Below are 13844 nucleotides of genomic sequence, written 5' to 3'. Positions count from 1 at the left end.
ACTTGCTATGTGACCCTGGGCAAGTCATACACCCTCTTGGGCTGTGAGCAGAGGGACCTGTGGGCAGGCCTCCCATCAGTCCTGGTGGCCAGGTGGCAGCTGTAGGTCCCTGGCTGAACACCACCTCTCTGGCTAACATGTCATAGAGATTCATGGCCAAGGTTTTTAGGGATGTCCTTACCCATCCCCCACCCAACCCCCCCGGACCTGCAGGCACCAGCTGTGACAGGGCTGAGAGCCCTGATCCCATCACAGGGACCTGTGAGGGTCTGGGAGCAGCTGGAGCTCCACTAAGCCCACCCCTGCGGTGGGATGGCAGGCACCCTCTGGGAAGGGTGCTGGTGCTCTGTGCGCACAGTGTGTTCTTGCCCTCAGAGGTCATCTTTGGGGCTGTGTTGAATTCCCAGCTGGCCTTGGATGGAGCCAAGTGGACATGTCTCAAATGGACACTTCAAACTCTGCTTTTCTGTGTCCAGGAGGAGCTTCTACTCTGGCCCATTCCCACATGAGAGGTCAGGGTCCCACAGAATGAGAGGGGGTCCAAGTAGCCCTCGGTCTCCCAATGGGGCCTAAGGACACATGTGAGACTGAGCTGGCCAGAGCAGTGGACACATTTCTTTATTTGCATGTTTCTGGGCGTGTCCCTATGTTTATTGCTTTGTGTCTGCTTGTCTGTCTTGGCCTCTTGAAAAGCGTGTCTCATGGTCAGGCTTTATAAATGTCTTCTACTTCATTCCTACAAAGTTGACCCTTGAATGAACTGACCTTTCTTGTCCTGGCCACCCAATCCACCCGGTGCTAAAGCCATTGGGGACCTCCAGGCCACTGCTTAACCTTTCAGGCATGGTTTCATCCACTAGGGGCTGAAGGTGCTAGGTGAGGTGGCCTCCCTGAGGCACGGTCTGCCTTGGATCTTCTGACCATCTCAGTCTTGACCCTAGTGGGGGTGGAAGGGCACGCTGGCCCTGCTTAGAACACACATAGGAGTCTTCTTTCCTGCCCACCCTGTCCCCTGAGGGAAGCTCTGGTCAAATGAGCTGAGAGGTCCCTGTGAAGTTTCTGCCGTGACAGGCCCATGGGGGAGCCCTGTCCACCGCACAGGCTTCCCTGGGAAGGAGGTGGCGCTGTCTGAGGTCTGCAGGATAAGCCAGAGTCAGCTGATAAAGCAGAGAGGGAAGAGGGCACAGCTAGTGCCCTGCAGTCTTTCCTCAGGAGCTAGCAGGAGGGTGGAAAGGAGGCCCACTGGTCACAGAGGGTGCAGGTGACCCATTGTTCATCTTCCAAGGCAGCAAGAAGGGGGTTTGATGTGGAGTGCAGGGCTCTAGAATATGAGCTGCCTGCAGAGGCTGGAAGCAGAGGTCACTAACTAGGCTGGGGCACAGTGTCGGGGAGGGAGGTGCTTCCAGATCAAAGAAGGACCTGAGCAGAGAGCACAGACTGGAACCCAGGCTTCAGGGAGGAGTCAGGAGTCAGGATGCCCTTCCTGCTCTCTACTCCCTGCTGAGCAGCGGGCCCCACTCCCTCTGCCTCGGAGCCCTCTCCACTGTCTGCCTCAGCCACCCCACCCCCACTACCAGTGGCACAGTCCCAGCCAGTGGGAGCCACTGCTCCCATCTCCTGCTCAGCAGTCTGCTTGACAAGACCAGTCTCCATCTGCCCCTCCCCCAGAGCCACCAGCTAGCTGCCCCTCTGCCCCGGCTCTGCTTGCGGTGGGGGTGGGGGTCCCAAGTCCCCTAATGAAGGTGCTTCAGAACTGCCACCCTGTAGTTGTCTAGGTGTCCCTCCCTCTGTCAGGTGTACCCCACTGCCTTTGCTTTTGCCAGTCGCCCTGCCCCACCATAGGGCCCCCTGGGAGATGTTCAGTCAGATCAGCCCCTGAGGGGCTCTGTGCTGTTGGGGCTCCCCGAGGGGGTAGCAAGAGGGGTGGTGGGTCTCAGCAAGGAGGGGCTCCCATGCATGTGCTTCCAGCTGCTGTCTGGAGTGGGGGGCATTCCTGGAGTGCCCCCCCCCAGAGTGGTGTGTGGGGCCCAGTGGGCTCCTGCTGCCTGTCCCAGCCCTGGTTTGCCTTGGCCTGGGACTTGCCCCATGAGGCACAGGCCGCTGGCTCTGCCGGCGCCAGAGAGGCCTCCAAGAAGGACCTCTCTGGGATTGACACACACACACATACCACGCCTGTCACAGGAACATCTCGAAGTTGCACCCCCCCACACCCCCCACCCCCAGCCTGCTCTGTCCTGGCGACATCAGGGCAGTCGTCATGCAGGCAGGAACGTGCCTATCATAGGGGGGTCACTTCCCTGAGATATGGACACCTCTTGTATACTGCACGAGGAGTTAGCATCTTAAAGGATGCCTGACTTCATGGGGTGAGACAGTTCCTGGGAGACAAGATAATAAATTAGGAGTATGGATCACCTGGGGGTCCTGGGTTGGGTGGTCTACTGGTGCCTGCCTGCCACGGGAGCACACGTGCCATGGGCTTGTGGGAGGCCCTGAGCAGGCCTGCACATGCGGCCTCCCGCTGTGAGCAGCTCCTTATGCCTCTGGTCCCCAGCGGCACAGGCGCCTGCAGCCCGACCCCCCCCCCCCCCCCCCCCCCCCCCCCCCCCCCCCCCCCCCCCCCCCCCCCCCGCTTCAGGGCAAAGACAAGCTGTCCTTCCCAAGGAGGGAGCACATAGGAGGGCAGCCTTAGGGTTCAGGGGAAAGCACTGAGGCCCCCCCCATAGTCACACCTGGCAGACATTGACGGTGACCATGGTGCCTTTTGCAGGTTGTGTCACATCCCAGCCCCTGGGCATCTCATTCAGAAATTGCCGTTTGGAGAAACTAAACATGATGATTGGTATCAGAGGTGCCTGGGCCCCCACACTGCAGCCCCAAAGCAATCAGACTTGGAGCTGCAGCCTCCTCCCTCCTTCACCCCAAAATGGTTCCCAGACTCCGCCCCCAATTTGCACCCGCACCTTACGCTTGTCCCCGTCTTATTACAGGAAGTTCTACTACATCACCCTGCTGCGGGACCCTGTGTCCCGCTACCTGAGCGAGTGGCGGCATGTGCAGCGGGGGGCCACGTGGAAGACGTCGCTGCACATGTGCGACGGGCGCACGCCCACGCCCGAGGAGCTGCCGCCTTGCTATGAGGGCACGGATTGGTCAGGGTGCACGCTGCAGGAGTTCATGGACTGCCCCTACAACTTGGCCAACAACCGCCAGGTGCGCATGCTGGCCGATCTGAGCCTGGTGGGCTGCTACAACCTGTCCTTCATCCCCGAGGGCAAGCGGGCCCAGCTGCTGCTGGAGAGCGCCAAGAAGAACCTGCGCGGCATGGCCTTTTTCGGCCTCACAGAGTTCCAACGCAAGACGCAGTACCTGTTCGAGCGGACGTTCAACCTCAAGTTCATCCGACCTTTCATGCAGTACAACAGCACACGGGCGGGTGGCGTGGAGGTGGACGAGGACACCATCCGGCGCATCGAGGAGCTCAACGACCTAGACATGCAGCTCTACGACTACGCCAAGGACCTCTTCCAGCAGCGCTACCAGTACAAGCGGCAGCTGGAGCGCAGGGAGCAGCGCCTCAAGAGCCGCGGGGAGCGCCTGCTGCACCGCACCAAGGAGGCACCACCGCGGGAGGACGCGGAGGAGCCAGGCCGCGTGCCCACTGAGGACTACATGAGCCACATCATCGAGAAGTGGTAGTGGTGGCCGGTCGTGCGGGGCGGGACAGGGGAGGGGAGATCAGACAGGCCAACCCAGCCACTCGGAACTCTGGTGGGAAGAGGGTCCCAGATGCGCACTGAACACGGATCAGGGAGTGGGGGCATGGCTGCCTGGCGGGGTCTGAGGAGTTCTCCTGTACAGACCACCTCCCACCCTGGGCCAGAGGAGAGCAAGCCTGAGGGACGCCCCAGGCAGGCCTGCACAGGCCGGGACCGTGGTGTCCCTGCTTTCCTGGCCCCAGCTGACGAGAGCGGCCAGACAAAGGTCTGAGGACAAGAAACAGCTGAGAGCGCAGATCGGACTTGGCAGCCAGAATCGCAGCCTACACCCACGGTGCACACCTGCCGGCTCTCTCCCCCACAGACCAGCAGGGGCCCAACACCAGCTCCAGGCACCTTTCCAGGCCCAGGACACCCAGGCAGCCCCTTGGCCCCCAGTGGCCCCAGTGCCCCTGGGCCTGACTGAAGCCCCCTTCACTGGGCACAAAGGCAGCCCCTTGAGGTGTCCTCAGGAATGGGGCTTCTAGCTCACCGTCTTCATGGTCAGGGCTCACCCCACCTGAAACTGAGAAGACTCTAGTCCTGCTCCTGAGAAGCCCACTCTCTCTCTCTGGCCCAAGGTCAAAAAACACGCTCTGGCTTCTTGCTTTGGGTCAGGAGATCAAAGCACACCTCCTGTGGCCCCTACCCATTTCCCATAGTCCTCAGGCTAAGGAGGGCTGCAGGGAGATGGGCCCACATGCACTGTTCCCTTCTGTGGACAGAGAGTAGGAAGGAGGGGGAAGGCTGTGTCCAAGCACCCCCCCCCCAGCTGGTTATTGGTAGTGACCACCACACCAGGCCAGCTCAGAAAGAGTTTCCCCTGCCCCATTTACCTTTCTGATCCTCTGAGATTTGGTAACAGACTGTCCCTGGCCCCGGGGTCATCACGCAGATGTTTATTCAGGGCTCATACCCCACTTTCCCACAACCCCATGTGCAGAAGTACAATCAGGCCTCCACTGGCTAGAACACAGCAGACTGTACCTGCTGCTCACAAACCGTTCTTGGGGCCATGTGGTTCTGCATGGCCAGGAAGGGGGACTCAGGCTTTCAGATTATCAGTTGGAGTTGGAAGAAATGGCTCTCAGTGGCTCCCCAGTACCCAAATACAGCCTCTCCCTGCAACCTCTGACCACAAGCAGGTCAAGCCCTGTGCTTGGCAGCCCTGCAGATTGGACAAGCCATGTTCCATATCCGTTGTAGACACTTCCCCACACCCTACCGGCCCTGTGCTCCAGGAGGCCAGGCAACTGTCTTCTCCTGGGGTGTTCTCCCCACATGAGGCCCAAGACCTGGGATCAGTGTGAGTCCCACAGCCAAGGTGGATGAGTGCCCTGTCTCTCCAGCAGAGGACCCACATATACCTGGAGGCTATGAGCCTCCCTCACAAGGGCAGTGAGGGCCACGGCCAGCCCGTTGAGGGCAGCAGCGTCAAGGGCAGATTCTCCCAGGATCCTCCTCCCCGCCCCAGGTTCTCCGTGGCCATCCCAGCTGTCCCACCCCAGAGGTGTGGAGGCGAGGAACCTTCCATAGCACAGGAAACACTCTAGAGTGCTACAAATGAGGTGGCACCCAGGAAGAAGCAGCCCTTAGCTTCGCCTGCCTGGCATAGGTATGGTGTCCACACCTCCTGCTTCCCACACTGACCACTTCATCTTACAGTTCAAGGGCAGTAGTTAGCAGGCTGGGCTGGGCACCAGGCCTACCCTGCCCAGGATCACCCCCAGGGTGCGTGCAACATGGTAAGCAGGCAGCGCCCAGGTGCCTTCAGTGGTTCTTTCAAGGGGTAGTGAAGGTCAGCATGGGGGAGATCTGATCTGACACTCCTCCTTTGGGGTGAGTGTGCTCCAGGGAGGAGGTTGGGACGTGTTCATGAGAGCTCTGGGGTCTTGGACAGGCACGTGAGGTGCTGGGGTCTTGCTGTGGCCTTCGTCAGGAGGTGGTCAGTTCCAGCTCCTGTGGGATGCTCAGCCCTGTTCTGCCTGAGCCCCTGGGTACTCAGCCCTTGTGTGATGGGCTTCCTGCGTGTGCCCCCTTGAGTGTACGATCTGTTTTGTACATATTGGAATGTTTTAACTTATGATCCGTTGTCCCAATTCACACGGAAAAACGGGTCTCTCCTTGGTTTCTTTGCTGCATCTGGAAAGTGGTCCTGTGTGGGGCCGGCACCCAGAGAGAGCAGCAGGTGCCCTTGGCCCCTCGCGCCTCCAGCCCGGCACCTGTGCTCAGGCCACATGCATTGAGATGGAAGTTTCTCATGCCTGTAGCATGTCCTCCAACACCACCACCTGCTGGGGCTCCACTGAAGGGGTACCCCACCCGGGGACTCTGTGGGGCTGAGGAGACAGAGGCAACGCGTGGTGAGCAAACAGCCCACTCCTCACACGGATCTGCAGCATCTCCTCCTGGAGGAGGAAACAGGGACGGCAAAATTGTCCGAGCAGTGAGTCTGTGACCTTTTTGGGAACTGGAAGTGTTTAACTTGAACCCAGGAGCATTTAAAGCTTTATTTATTTATAGCTTCTTATTAAAAAAAATGTTGAGAAGAAATCTTTTGGTTATTCATACGAGAAGAATGAGTTGATGGAAAAGTAAGTCATAATCATCTAATTGTTTTTGTCTAGGTCAAGAATGAATGTTAGCAGATGAAATAAAACCTTGACAAGGAGCCTCAAGTGTGCTGTGGTCTGTGGTGACAGCCATTGCCCGGCGTGGCCTGGCCAGACCTTCTGGGTTTGATTTTCAAAATGAGCATCCGAGCACAGAGGTGGAGGCAGGAGCAGGGGCTCCCTCCGCTGTGGGCAGCCCAGGAGGAGAGGAGTGCACACACCTTCTCACAGAAGCAGCCCTTTGTGAAAGGAAGAGGTGTTCCTGTCATCACCACGAAGCACACTGGTGATCATTAGTGGCCACACTTGAAAACAGGAGCCCCAGCTTAAAGTGAGGCTGAGACACGCAGACACCATGTGCTTCTCAGTGACCTCTTTCTCCTTAACTGTTAATTTGGAAAGACTTGCGCATGCAATGGATACCCATAAACACTCAGCCTAGATTCACCTGGGTTAAGGTTTTGTCACATCCCACTGCCCTGCACTCACACTTGCTCTCTCTGGACACACGCGCATGCACACGAGGATACACAGATACACGTGTACGCATTCACACATACACTCAGACACATGCATGTTTTCTGGAAGATTTGAAGGGAAGCTGCAGTCCTCAGAATACTCACCAACCACAGCAGCACGTACATCCTATGAAACTCCACCCCACTGTCCTCTCCCAGATTTAACACAAACACAGTACTACAAGCTAACGTACACTCCTGTCTAAATTTCCCACTGGTGCCCACGATGTCTTCAGTTCTTCTGAGCCAAGGACTGTGTGGGCTCAGGGGTCCCCTCTCATCTCCTTTCACCAAGCAGAGACCCAGCCTACAATTGCCCACTTGTGCCCTTTCTTAGCACTAATTTTAATGTAGGCCATTCGTCTCTTAAAACGTCTACATGAGTCTGATTGTTTTCTCATGATCGGATTCAGTTAGGGGCACCAGAGTGGCTCAGTCGATTGGTGGCCCACTCTTGATTTCTGCTCAGGTCAGGATCCCAGGATCATGGAATTAACCCCCCTGCATTGGGATTTTCTCTCTCTCTCTCTCTCTCTCTCCTCTCCCTCTGCCACTACCCCCTGCTCTCTCATGAGCTCTCTCTTTCTTTCTAAAATAAAAACTAAAAAAAAGTTAAATATTTGGGCACAAATGCCACACAAATAAAGTGGTTTTGGCCACCAGCCCTGATGGATTTTAGTTCTCTGATGAGACAGGGAGGGAAGGCCCTTACTCATCTTCTAGGTCTCGACGTGACCACAGGACTGGTAAAAAGGAGCCAGCTCATTGCCTGTCCTTCAGGGAAATTATCTGTTGTGCTCAGAGGTGGGGCTCCTTGTCGCTGATGGTGGCTCATCTGGGTGCCCCAGTGCACCAACCCTGTGTTTCCACAGGATCCCGGGGAGACCCAGTAGGCTATCGGTTCCCAGTGACTGTCACATGCAAAACTCTAGAAAAGCTAGGTTGGAGCTAGTGGGCCTAAGGGGGTCTCCTTCCCTCCCTCTGCCCCTGCCACAGTGTGTGTCTGGACACTCCTACCTCGCCCTGTCCAAGGCATTGTTGGGGAGGAATTGGGGGTGGGGCGGGGAGGCTGAGGCTTCCTCTCTCCCAGCTGCCTGCAGAGTGGAGCCCCTGAACAGCTCGGAGGGGGAGCATAAACCCAGGAGATGGGGGTCACCCCCTAGTTCCCAGGGGGCAAAGGCGACTGCCGCCCGCTCGCCAGAGCTTCCCCACAGGCGGGAGAGGGTGAGGGGCAGACACGGCTGACTCTTCAAACCCCAACTTTCTGACCCTCTGAATCTGTGACGGCGTCTCTTTGGTAACAGGGACCCCGCAAAGGAGGCATTCTGCACGGAGCCCCAGTGGGGAAAGACCTGGGCAGCATGCCACACCATCACCCCCTCTTCCCCCCCCCCACCCTCCCCACTGCTCGGATTTGTCCCTCCTCGAACATTTCATCTGGAGTCCGCAGCCTGGCCCCCAATCCGGGAGCAAAGGACGGAAGTCAGTGGTGGAAACACCTCAGAGTTCTCATTTTCCTACTTCTATTCAAAGTTGGAGGCCCCCTTTCAAGCCTTCTGAACCTGGGGCTGAGGAGGCTCCTGGGACCTTTCGCGCTCACCTCCTCTCTGCGCTGGGCTGTAGCCCCGCCCCTCCCACGAGTCCTCTGGTCTGGGTTCGGGGCAGCCCCCACCCCTGTGGCCAGCTGCCACCCTGCCCCATCCAGCCCTCTCCCCCGCTGCCTCCCCTGCTGTTCCCTCTTCACATACCCACAGCTGCCACTTCCTGGGGTGGGCCTGCTGCTCACTGGCTTTACCTGGATTCTCATCCCAAAACCTTCCGGCTCGGGCTTGTCCTCACCAGGGCCTGCAGCTTCCATGTCTCTCCTCCTGCAGGAAAGTCGTCAGTACCCGCTCCCCGCCGAGCCTGGTCCTCTTTCCAGGGCACAGGGAGGAGCCCATGTGCACCCATCCCAGAGAGCACGCTCTCCAACCCGAGGGCGGCAGCCTCCAGTCCCCACCCCCAACCCCACCCCCACTTCGGAGCAGTACCTGGTCTCTGGGACCTCGAGACTAGGAGGCCTCCAGACGCGGCTGTCTGCATCCACGTGGCAGGGACCCTTTGCCCAGCATCCTCTTCTGGCTGACCAGCCCCCTCCACACAAGCTCCTGCCTTGGTGGGGCTGGGTGCCCACTCTGGCCTCCACAAGGCCTAGCCTGAAGGGCTTCACTTCCCGTCCCAGGAGCCCCCCTGGCATGAGACACCGGCACTGGGTCCCCTCCCTGCTGCGGCAACAGAGGAACCTCTCAGGAGTACTGCGTGTAGTCAGATCAGGGTTGGATTCCGCCTGGCCCCCTGACCTGCTGTCAGCTCCAGAGAGGAGGCAGGCCCAGGCAGGGCACACGTACACGGGGCTTCCAGCCCCAGCCCCAGCTCTGACCTCAAGCAAGCCTCTGGGGAGGGTACACAGAGAGCTGACCCCACCACCACCTCGGTCACACCCACCACGCTGCCCACTAAAGAGCAAAGCTGCAAGGGCATAGCCTCTCCTATGGGCACAGGTATGGCCTGCCTCTCTCCTCTCCCCTTCTTCCCCTAAAAGACCGTGACAATTTTCCAGGTCCCTGCCCACCAGCCGATCCATCCCCCGACCCCCACCTGGGTCAGCGCCATCTTGTTTCCTGCTCCTAGGAGCTGGATGGGTCACCCCTGCTGCCTTCTCTCCTTGCCAAACAAATACAGAGACCCTCCTGGCCCCACACCTGCTGGACACCCCCACTTCCCTCCTTTCCCAGCACAGCTCACCAGGCCGGGTGTGGGCGGTGGCCCGAGGCTCTAGGTGTGACCAGGCTCCTGGGCAGGCCCAGAGGAAGGATCTGAATTTAGCCAGCACCGCCCAGACGTTTCCCCAAGCATGCCCTTCATTAAGAAACTGCTCACATCCTGACTTTAAGTCTCCATTCCCTCTGACATGGGTTTAATTTTTCTTTTTATTTGTCCATTCCAGCTAATGGACAGTGTGTTAAGGCTGCCCCTGTCCCCTCTGCTTCTCCGCCTCTCTGGGTGCCAGAGGACACTCCTATCCCAGGCGAGGAGTGGCAGGATGCTCACGTAGGCTCCCCTCCACTGTTCTCCAGCCACCTTGTCAAGAGGGCCAAAAGGCCCGGGTCAGGACCAGCCAGCCTCCACCCTCACCAGCTCCCCTGCAGGGCACCAGGGTGGTCAGGACACAGGATCTAACCTCATGTCTTAGGTGAGGCACGGAGACCCCTCCTGAGAGGCAGTCTGTCAACCTCTGGTGACCTGCTGATGAACCCTCACCTTGTTCTCCCAGCACTATCACCCTTCTCTCCACCCCCTCCCCAGCAGCCAAGGACCCTGCTTTTCCATCCAAATTTGCCACACTGCCATTTCTATCCCCCTGTAGAGGCCCCCTCCTCTGGGCTCTACACAGGGCTCTGAGGTCCCCAGCAGGCTGGGCATGGCCCCCTTGCTGCCTGGCTCTCAGCCCATCCACTGTTTCCAGTGCCTGACCCAGCAAAGACCATGGACACAGAGGGCTCAGGCCCAGGGAGCCGTCCCCTTCCTCTATTCCTAAGTCGCCTCACCCCAGTGCCCTCAGCAGCTTCCCACCCTCCCTTCTACCGAACTAGTCCCCACCAGCCCCATCCCCCTGCCGCACTCTATAGCTCATCAAACCCCTAGAGACTCCTCTGTGAAAGGAAGCCTAGGGAAAGAAGCCACTTTTCTTTCTCAAACATAAAGCCAAGCATTCAAGACACAGCCTCTCCAGGACTCAAGGGAGCCAGCCTGGAGCCTTGCTGCTGGGGCCAGGCAGGCCACTTTGTTCTCGCGGTGCCCGCCCTTCCCTGGGAGCCAGGAGGCCAGATTCGGCCCAAGCTCTAGACGACATTGTTTGTGAGGAGCCCAACACAGCAGCTCGGGAGCTCCACGGTGCCGGTGCCATCTCCAGGGACTGGCCTGCTGTGTGACAAAGCTGCACTCAAGGGCTGCTCTAAGTGGCTCTGGCAGGGAGGGCTTCCAGAGGAGGAAGCCTTCCAGGAGATCGGAGACAGGCCTGAATCTCTCTGATGCTGTTCTTGGGAGCACATGGAGAGGTCCCCTTGGGAAGTGGCCTGCAGTCCCTGCTGGTTTTCAGCAGGCATTCCATGCAGGGAGGGTTTTAGCGGCCCCTGGGGGGCTCAGTCTGCGAAGTGTCTGACTCTTGATTTCGGCTCAGGTCATGAGGTCAAGGTTTGTGGGTTCGAGCCCACACCATGCTCTGTGTTGGGAGCACAGCTCCTCCCCTGCTCACGCTGTCTCTGTCTCAAAATAAAGAAATAAACTTAAAAAAAAAGAGAGAGAGAAGATTTTAAACTCCGGCATCACAGGAGAGCCATCCAACTGTCCCTCAATATCTGTCTTTTCTTCCTTCCTTAGCAATAGAACCTTCACGAATCAGTGGAACCACAGCCAGCTGGGATTAAGAGTACACTCCTCAGCCCCTCGTGATGACATGTGACTACACCACCAAACTCTGGCCGATGGTATGCAAGAGATGACGCTTGCAGCTTCAGGACACAATCCTGAAAGAGAAGTGGTGGATCTTTCTTCCTCTTGACCCTTGCTTGATGGTCAGAATGAGGATGTGATGGCTGGAGATCAAGCAGCCACTCTGGACCATGAAGTAGAGGCCTTGTGTGTAGGACCATGAAGCAACAGGACAGGTCCCTGATGATGATGGAACCAGCTTCAGGCTGCCAACTTCAAGACTGTAGTTGAGAAATAAGCATATCCCTTGCTTAAGCTGCTGCTCGGCATTTCTCTCACTCTTAACTGAAACTAATCTAACAACAATGGGCTACATGCGCAGTCACTACAGACGGTATTTCTGCAGAGGCAACAGCTGGGGTGTTCCGCCCAAGGGGCAACACCTCCATTGCAGAAACTCCTGGGGATGCACAGCTTCAAGACTGCCCACCTGCTGCTCTTGACTCATACACATTGTACCTTTTGAATTTTGAATCATGAATAAATTACCTGTTCAAAGCACAGCTGAAAGTAGCAAAAAGCAAAACGGAAGACAGGAGGTACTTTCATGAGCAATGTTCTGAGTTCACAGAGCACAGGGAGAGTGGGACTCAGCTCGGAGGAATACGGGAACTTCACCTTTATAACAGTTTACTCGTGCGTGCACACGGACCTCAGGCACAGTCATTGAGAAACTTGGGGAGGGGACTGAGCCCTGGCTGCTGCCCTCTTGCCAGCAAACACCGGCTCAGCACAGCCTCCACAGCAAGTATGCTGGGGCCGCTGGCCTCTGGCCCCAGACCTCCTACATGCTGCTCCAGACCCCACCAGCCAAGGGGAAAACAGTCGACACCCCCCCGAGGCCAGCACCATCGGACAGAGCGCCTGGGCGAGAAGCCAGACCCCCACCATCCTTCCCCTCCATCCTTTCTACAGCTCGTCTAAGGGATCTGTTGCTTGGAAGGCCACGCTGTGAGCAGAACGAGGCTTGGCCTTCCTTCAGGGCTGGGCTACCATGGGGCCTAATCAGAAAGGGTCTAGTGATCCGAGGGCATGGTGTCAAGCTCATGCAACAGCCCCGCCTCTGCTCGAGTCCTGGCGGATCAGGAAGGAGGGGGCCCTGTGGGTGTGCCCAGCCCTCAGATAGTCCGCGCAGCCCCTCTTGCCCTCACCCATGGCCCTCACTGGCCTGAGCTTCCCAGCCTGGTCACCAAGTGGAAATTCAACCTCCAGCTCTGCCACGGAGCGGCTTTGAGGCAAACTCTTATTTCACTGAGCGTGTGGTTTTCCTCTAGAAGGAGGGTCGGATTCACTTTCAGGGGCAAGCAGCCAACTGCTGCCGGACTCGCCTGTGACAGGGTGTCTGGAGCTGGAGAAAGAAGGGATGCGTGTCCTGGGGTCCCAGGGACTGTGACCCCCACGAGCCCTCCTTCACCTCTGCATTCACATCACAGCTTCCTGGGATCACCCACCACCTGCATGCACTCCTTGCACTTGAATCCCTGACCCGGGCCGGCCTCCGGGGACACGAAGCTGAAGAAGATTGTGACCCCAGGGCGGCCACCAAATGCCCTCTTTCCGGGTTGCTTCTCCCCCACCCTCCCGTGGGGCCCCGAGGGGCTAAGGAGAGGAAAGCCAGCCCGCCTCACACGCTTGCCATGGGGGGAAAGCCCGGAGCAGTGGCCACCTTGCGTGGCTCCGGGGACGAGTGTGACAGAGCCTCTGGGGCCCCTCTGTCCACAGGTGCATTACCAAAGGTCCAGCTCTACCCCAGTTATTCAGGCCACGTTATCAGGAAGGGAAGAAAGGGTAGAGGGGGAGGGGAGGGGCAAAACAAGTCTGGGTATGCCGGACAGAAAAGCTGCTGCTGAGGTCCGCCAGCCCGCCTGGGGCACACGTCCTGCGTGGACGGGCGTGCCCAGTACACGCTGCAGGCGGGCTTGTGCTGTATCTGCCCCATGTGCTGTGTGTGTTACGTGCCAGGTACGTCACATGCTATACATGTCAGATGCACTGTACCTCATGTGCTATAAATGCGTGGGGTTTGTGTGGCGTGTATGTGCAGCGTATATTGTGTATCGTGTACATTGCATGCTATGTGCATTATACATTATGCCTGTTATATATTGTGTGTAGTATATAGTACTACTCTACTATGTGTTACAGGTTATACATACCATATGCTATGTGTGTTGCATGCTGCAATATTATTCACTGTGTGTTACATGCTAGAAATTACTTGCTATGGGTAGTTACACTGTATGTGTTGTGTGTTATGTGGGTTGCACGCTATACATGTTACATGTGTTATAGGCACGCCTTTGCAGACACTGGCTGGCTGCGTCCAGTCCCAGGAGGACACGGTGCTGGCTGCAGTGGGCTGAGCTCTCTCTAGCTCTGAGCGCCCTCAACTCAGGGAGCGTGCCCAGCAGGGTGCTGCTCCAAGA

The 13844-nt window shown here is 57.8% G+C and overlaps 1 protein-coding gene across 1 annotated transcript in view; it reads left to right on the top strand.

Annotated features, from left to right (window-relative positions):
- Positions 1 to 6430, top strand: part of HS6ST1 (heparan sulfate 6-O-sulfotransferase 1) — a 40283-nt gene extending 33853 nt beyond the window's left edge. The window contains exon 2 of the mRNA XM_029934800.1: positions 2991 to 6430. Within this exon, the coding sequence (XP_029790660.1) occupies positions 2991 to 3699 (709 nt within the window). The 3' untranslated portion in view covers positions 3700 to 6430. The remainder of the gene's footprint in view (positions 1 to 2990) is intronic.
- The last annotated feature ends 7414 nt before the right edge of the window (positions 6431 to 13844 follow it).

The sequence above is a fragment of the Suricata suricatta genome, chromosome 3 (assembly GCF_006229205.1).
Source record: "Suricata suricatta isolate VVHF042 chromosome 3, meerkat_22Aug2017_6uvM2_HiC, whole genome shotgun sequence".
Classification (NCBI taxonomy): domain Eukaryota; kingdom Metazoa; phylum Chordata; class Mammalia; order Carnivora; family Herpestidae; genus Suricata; species Suricata suricatta.
This window is presented reverse-complemented; position numbering and strand designations above follow the sequence as displayed.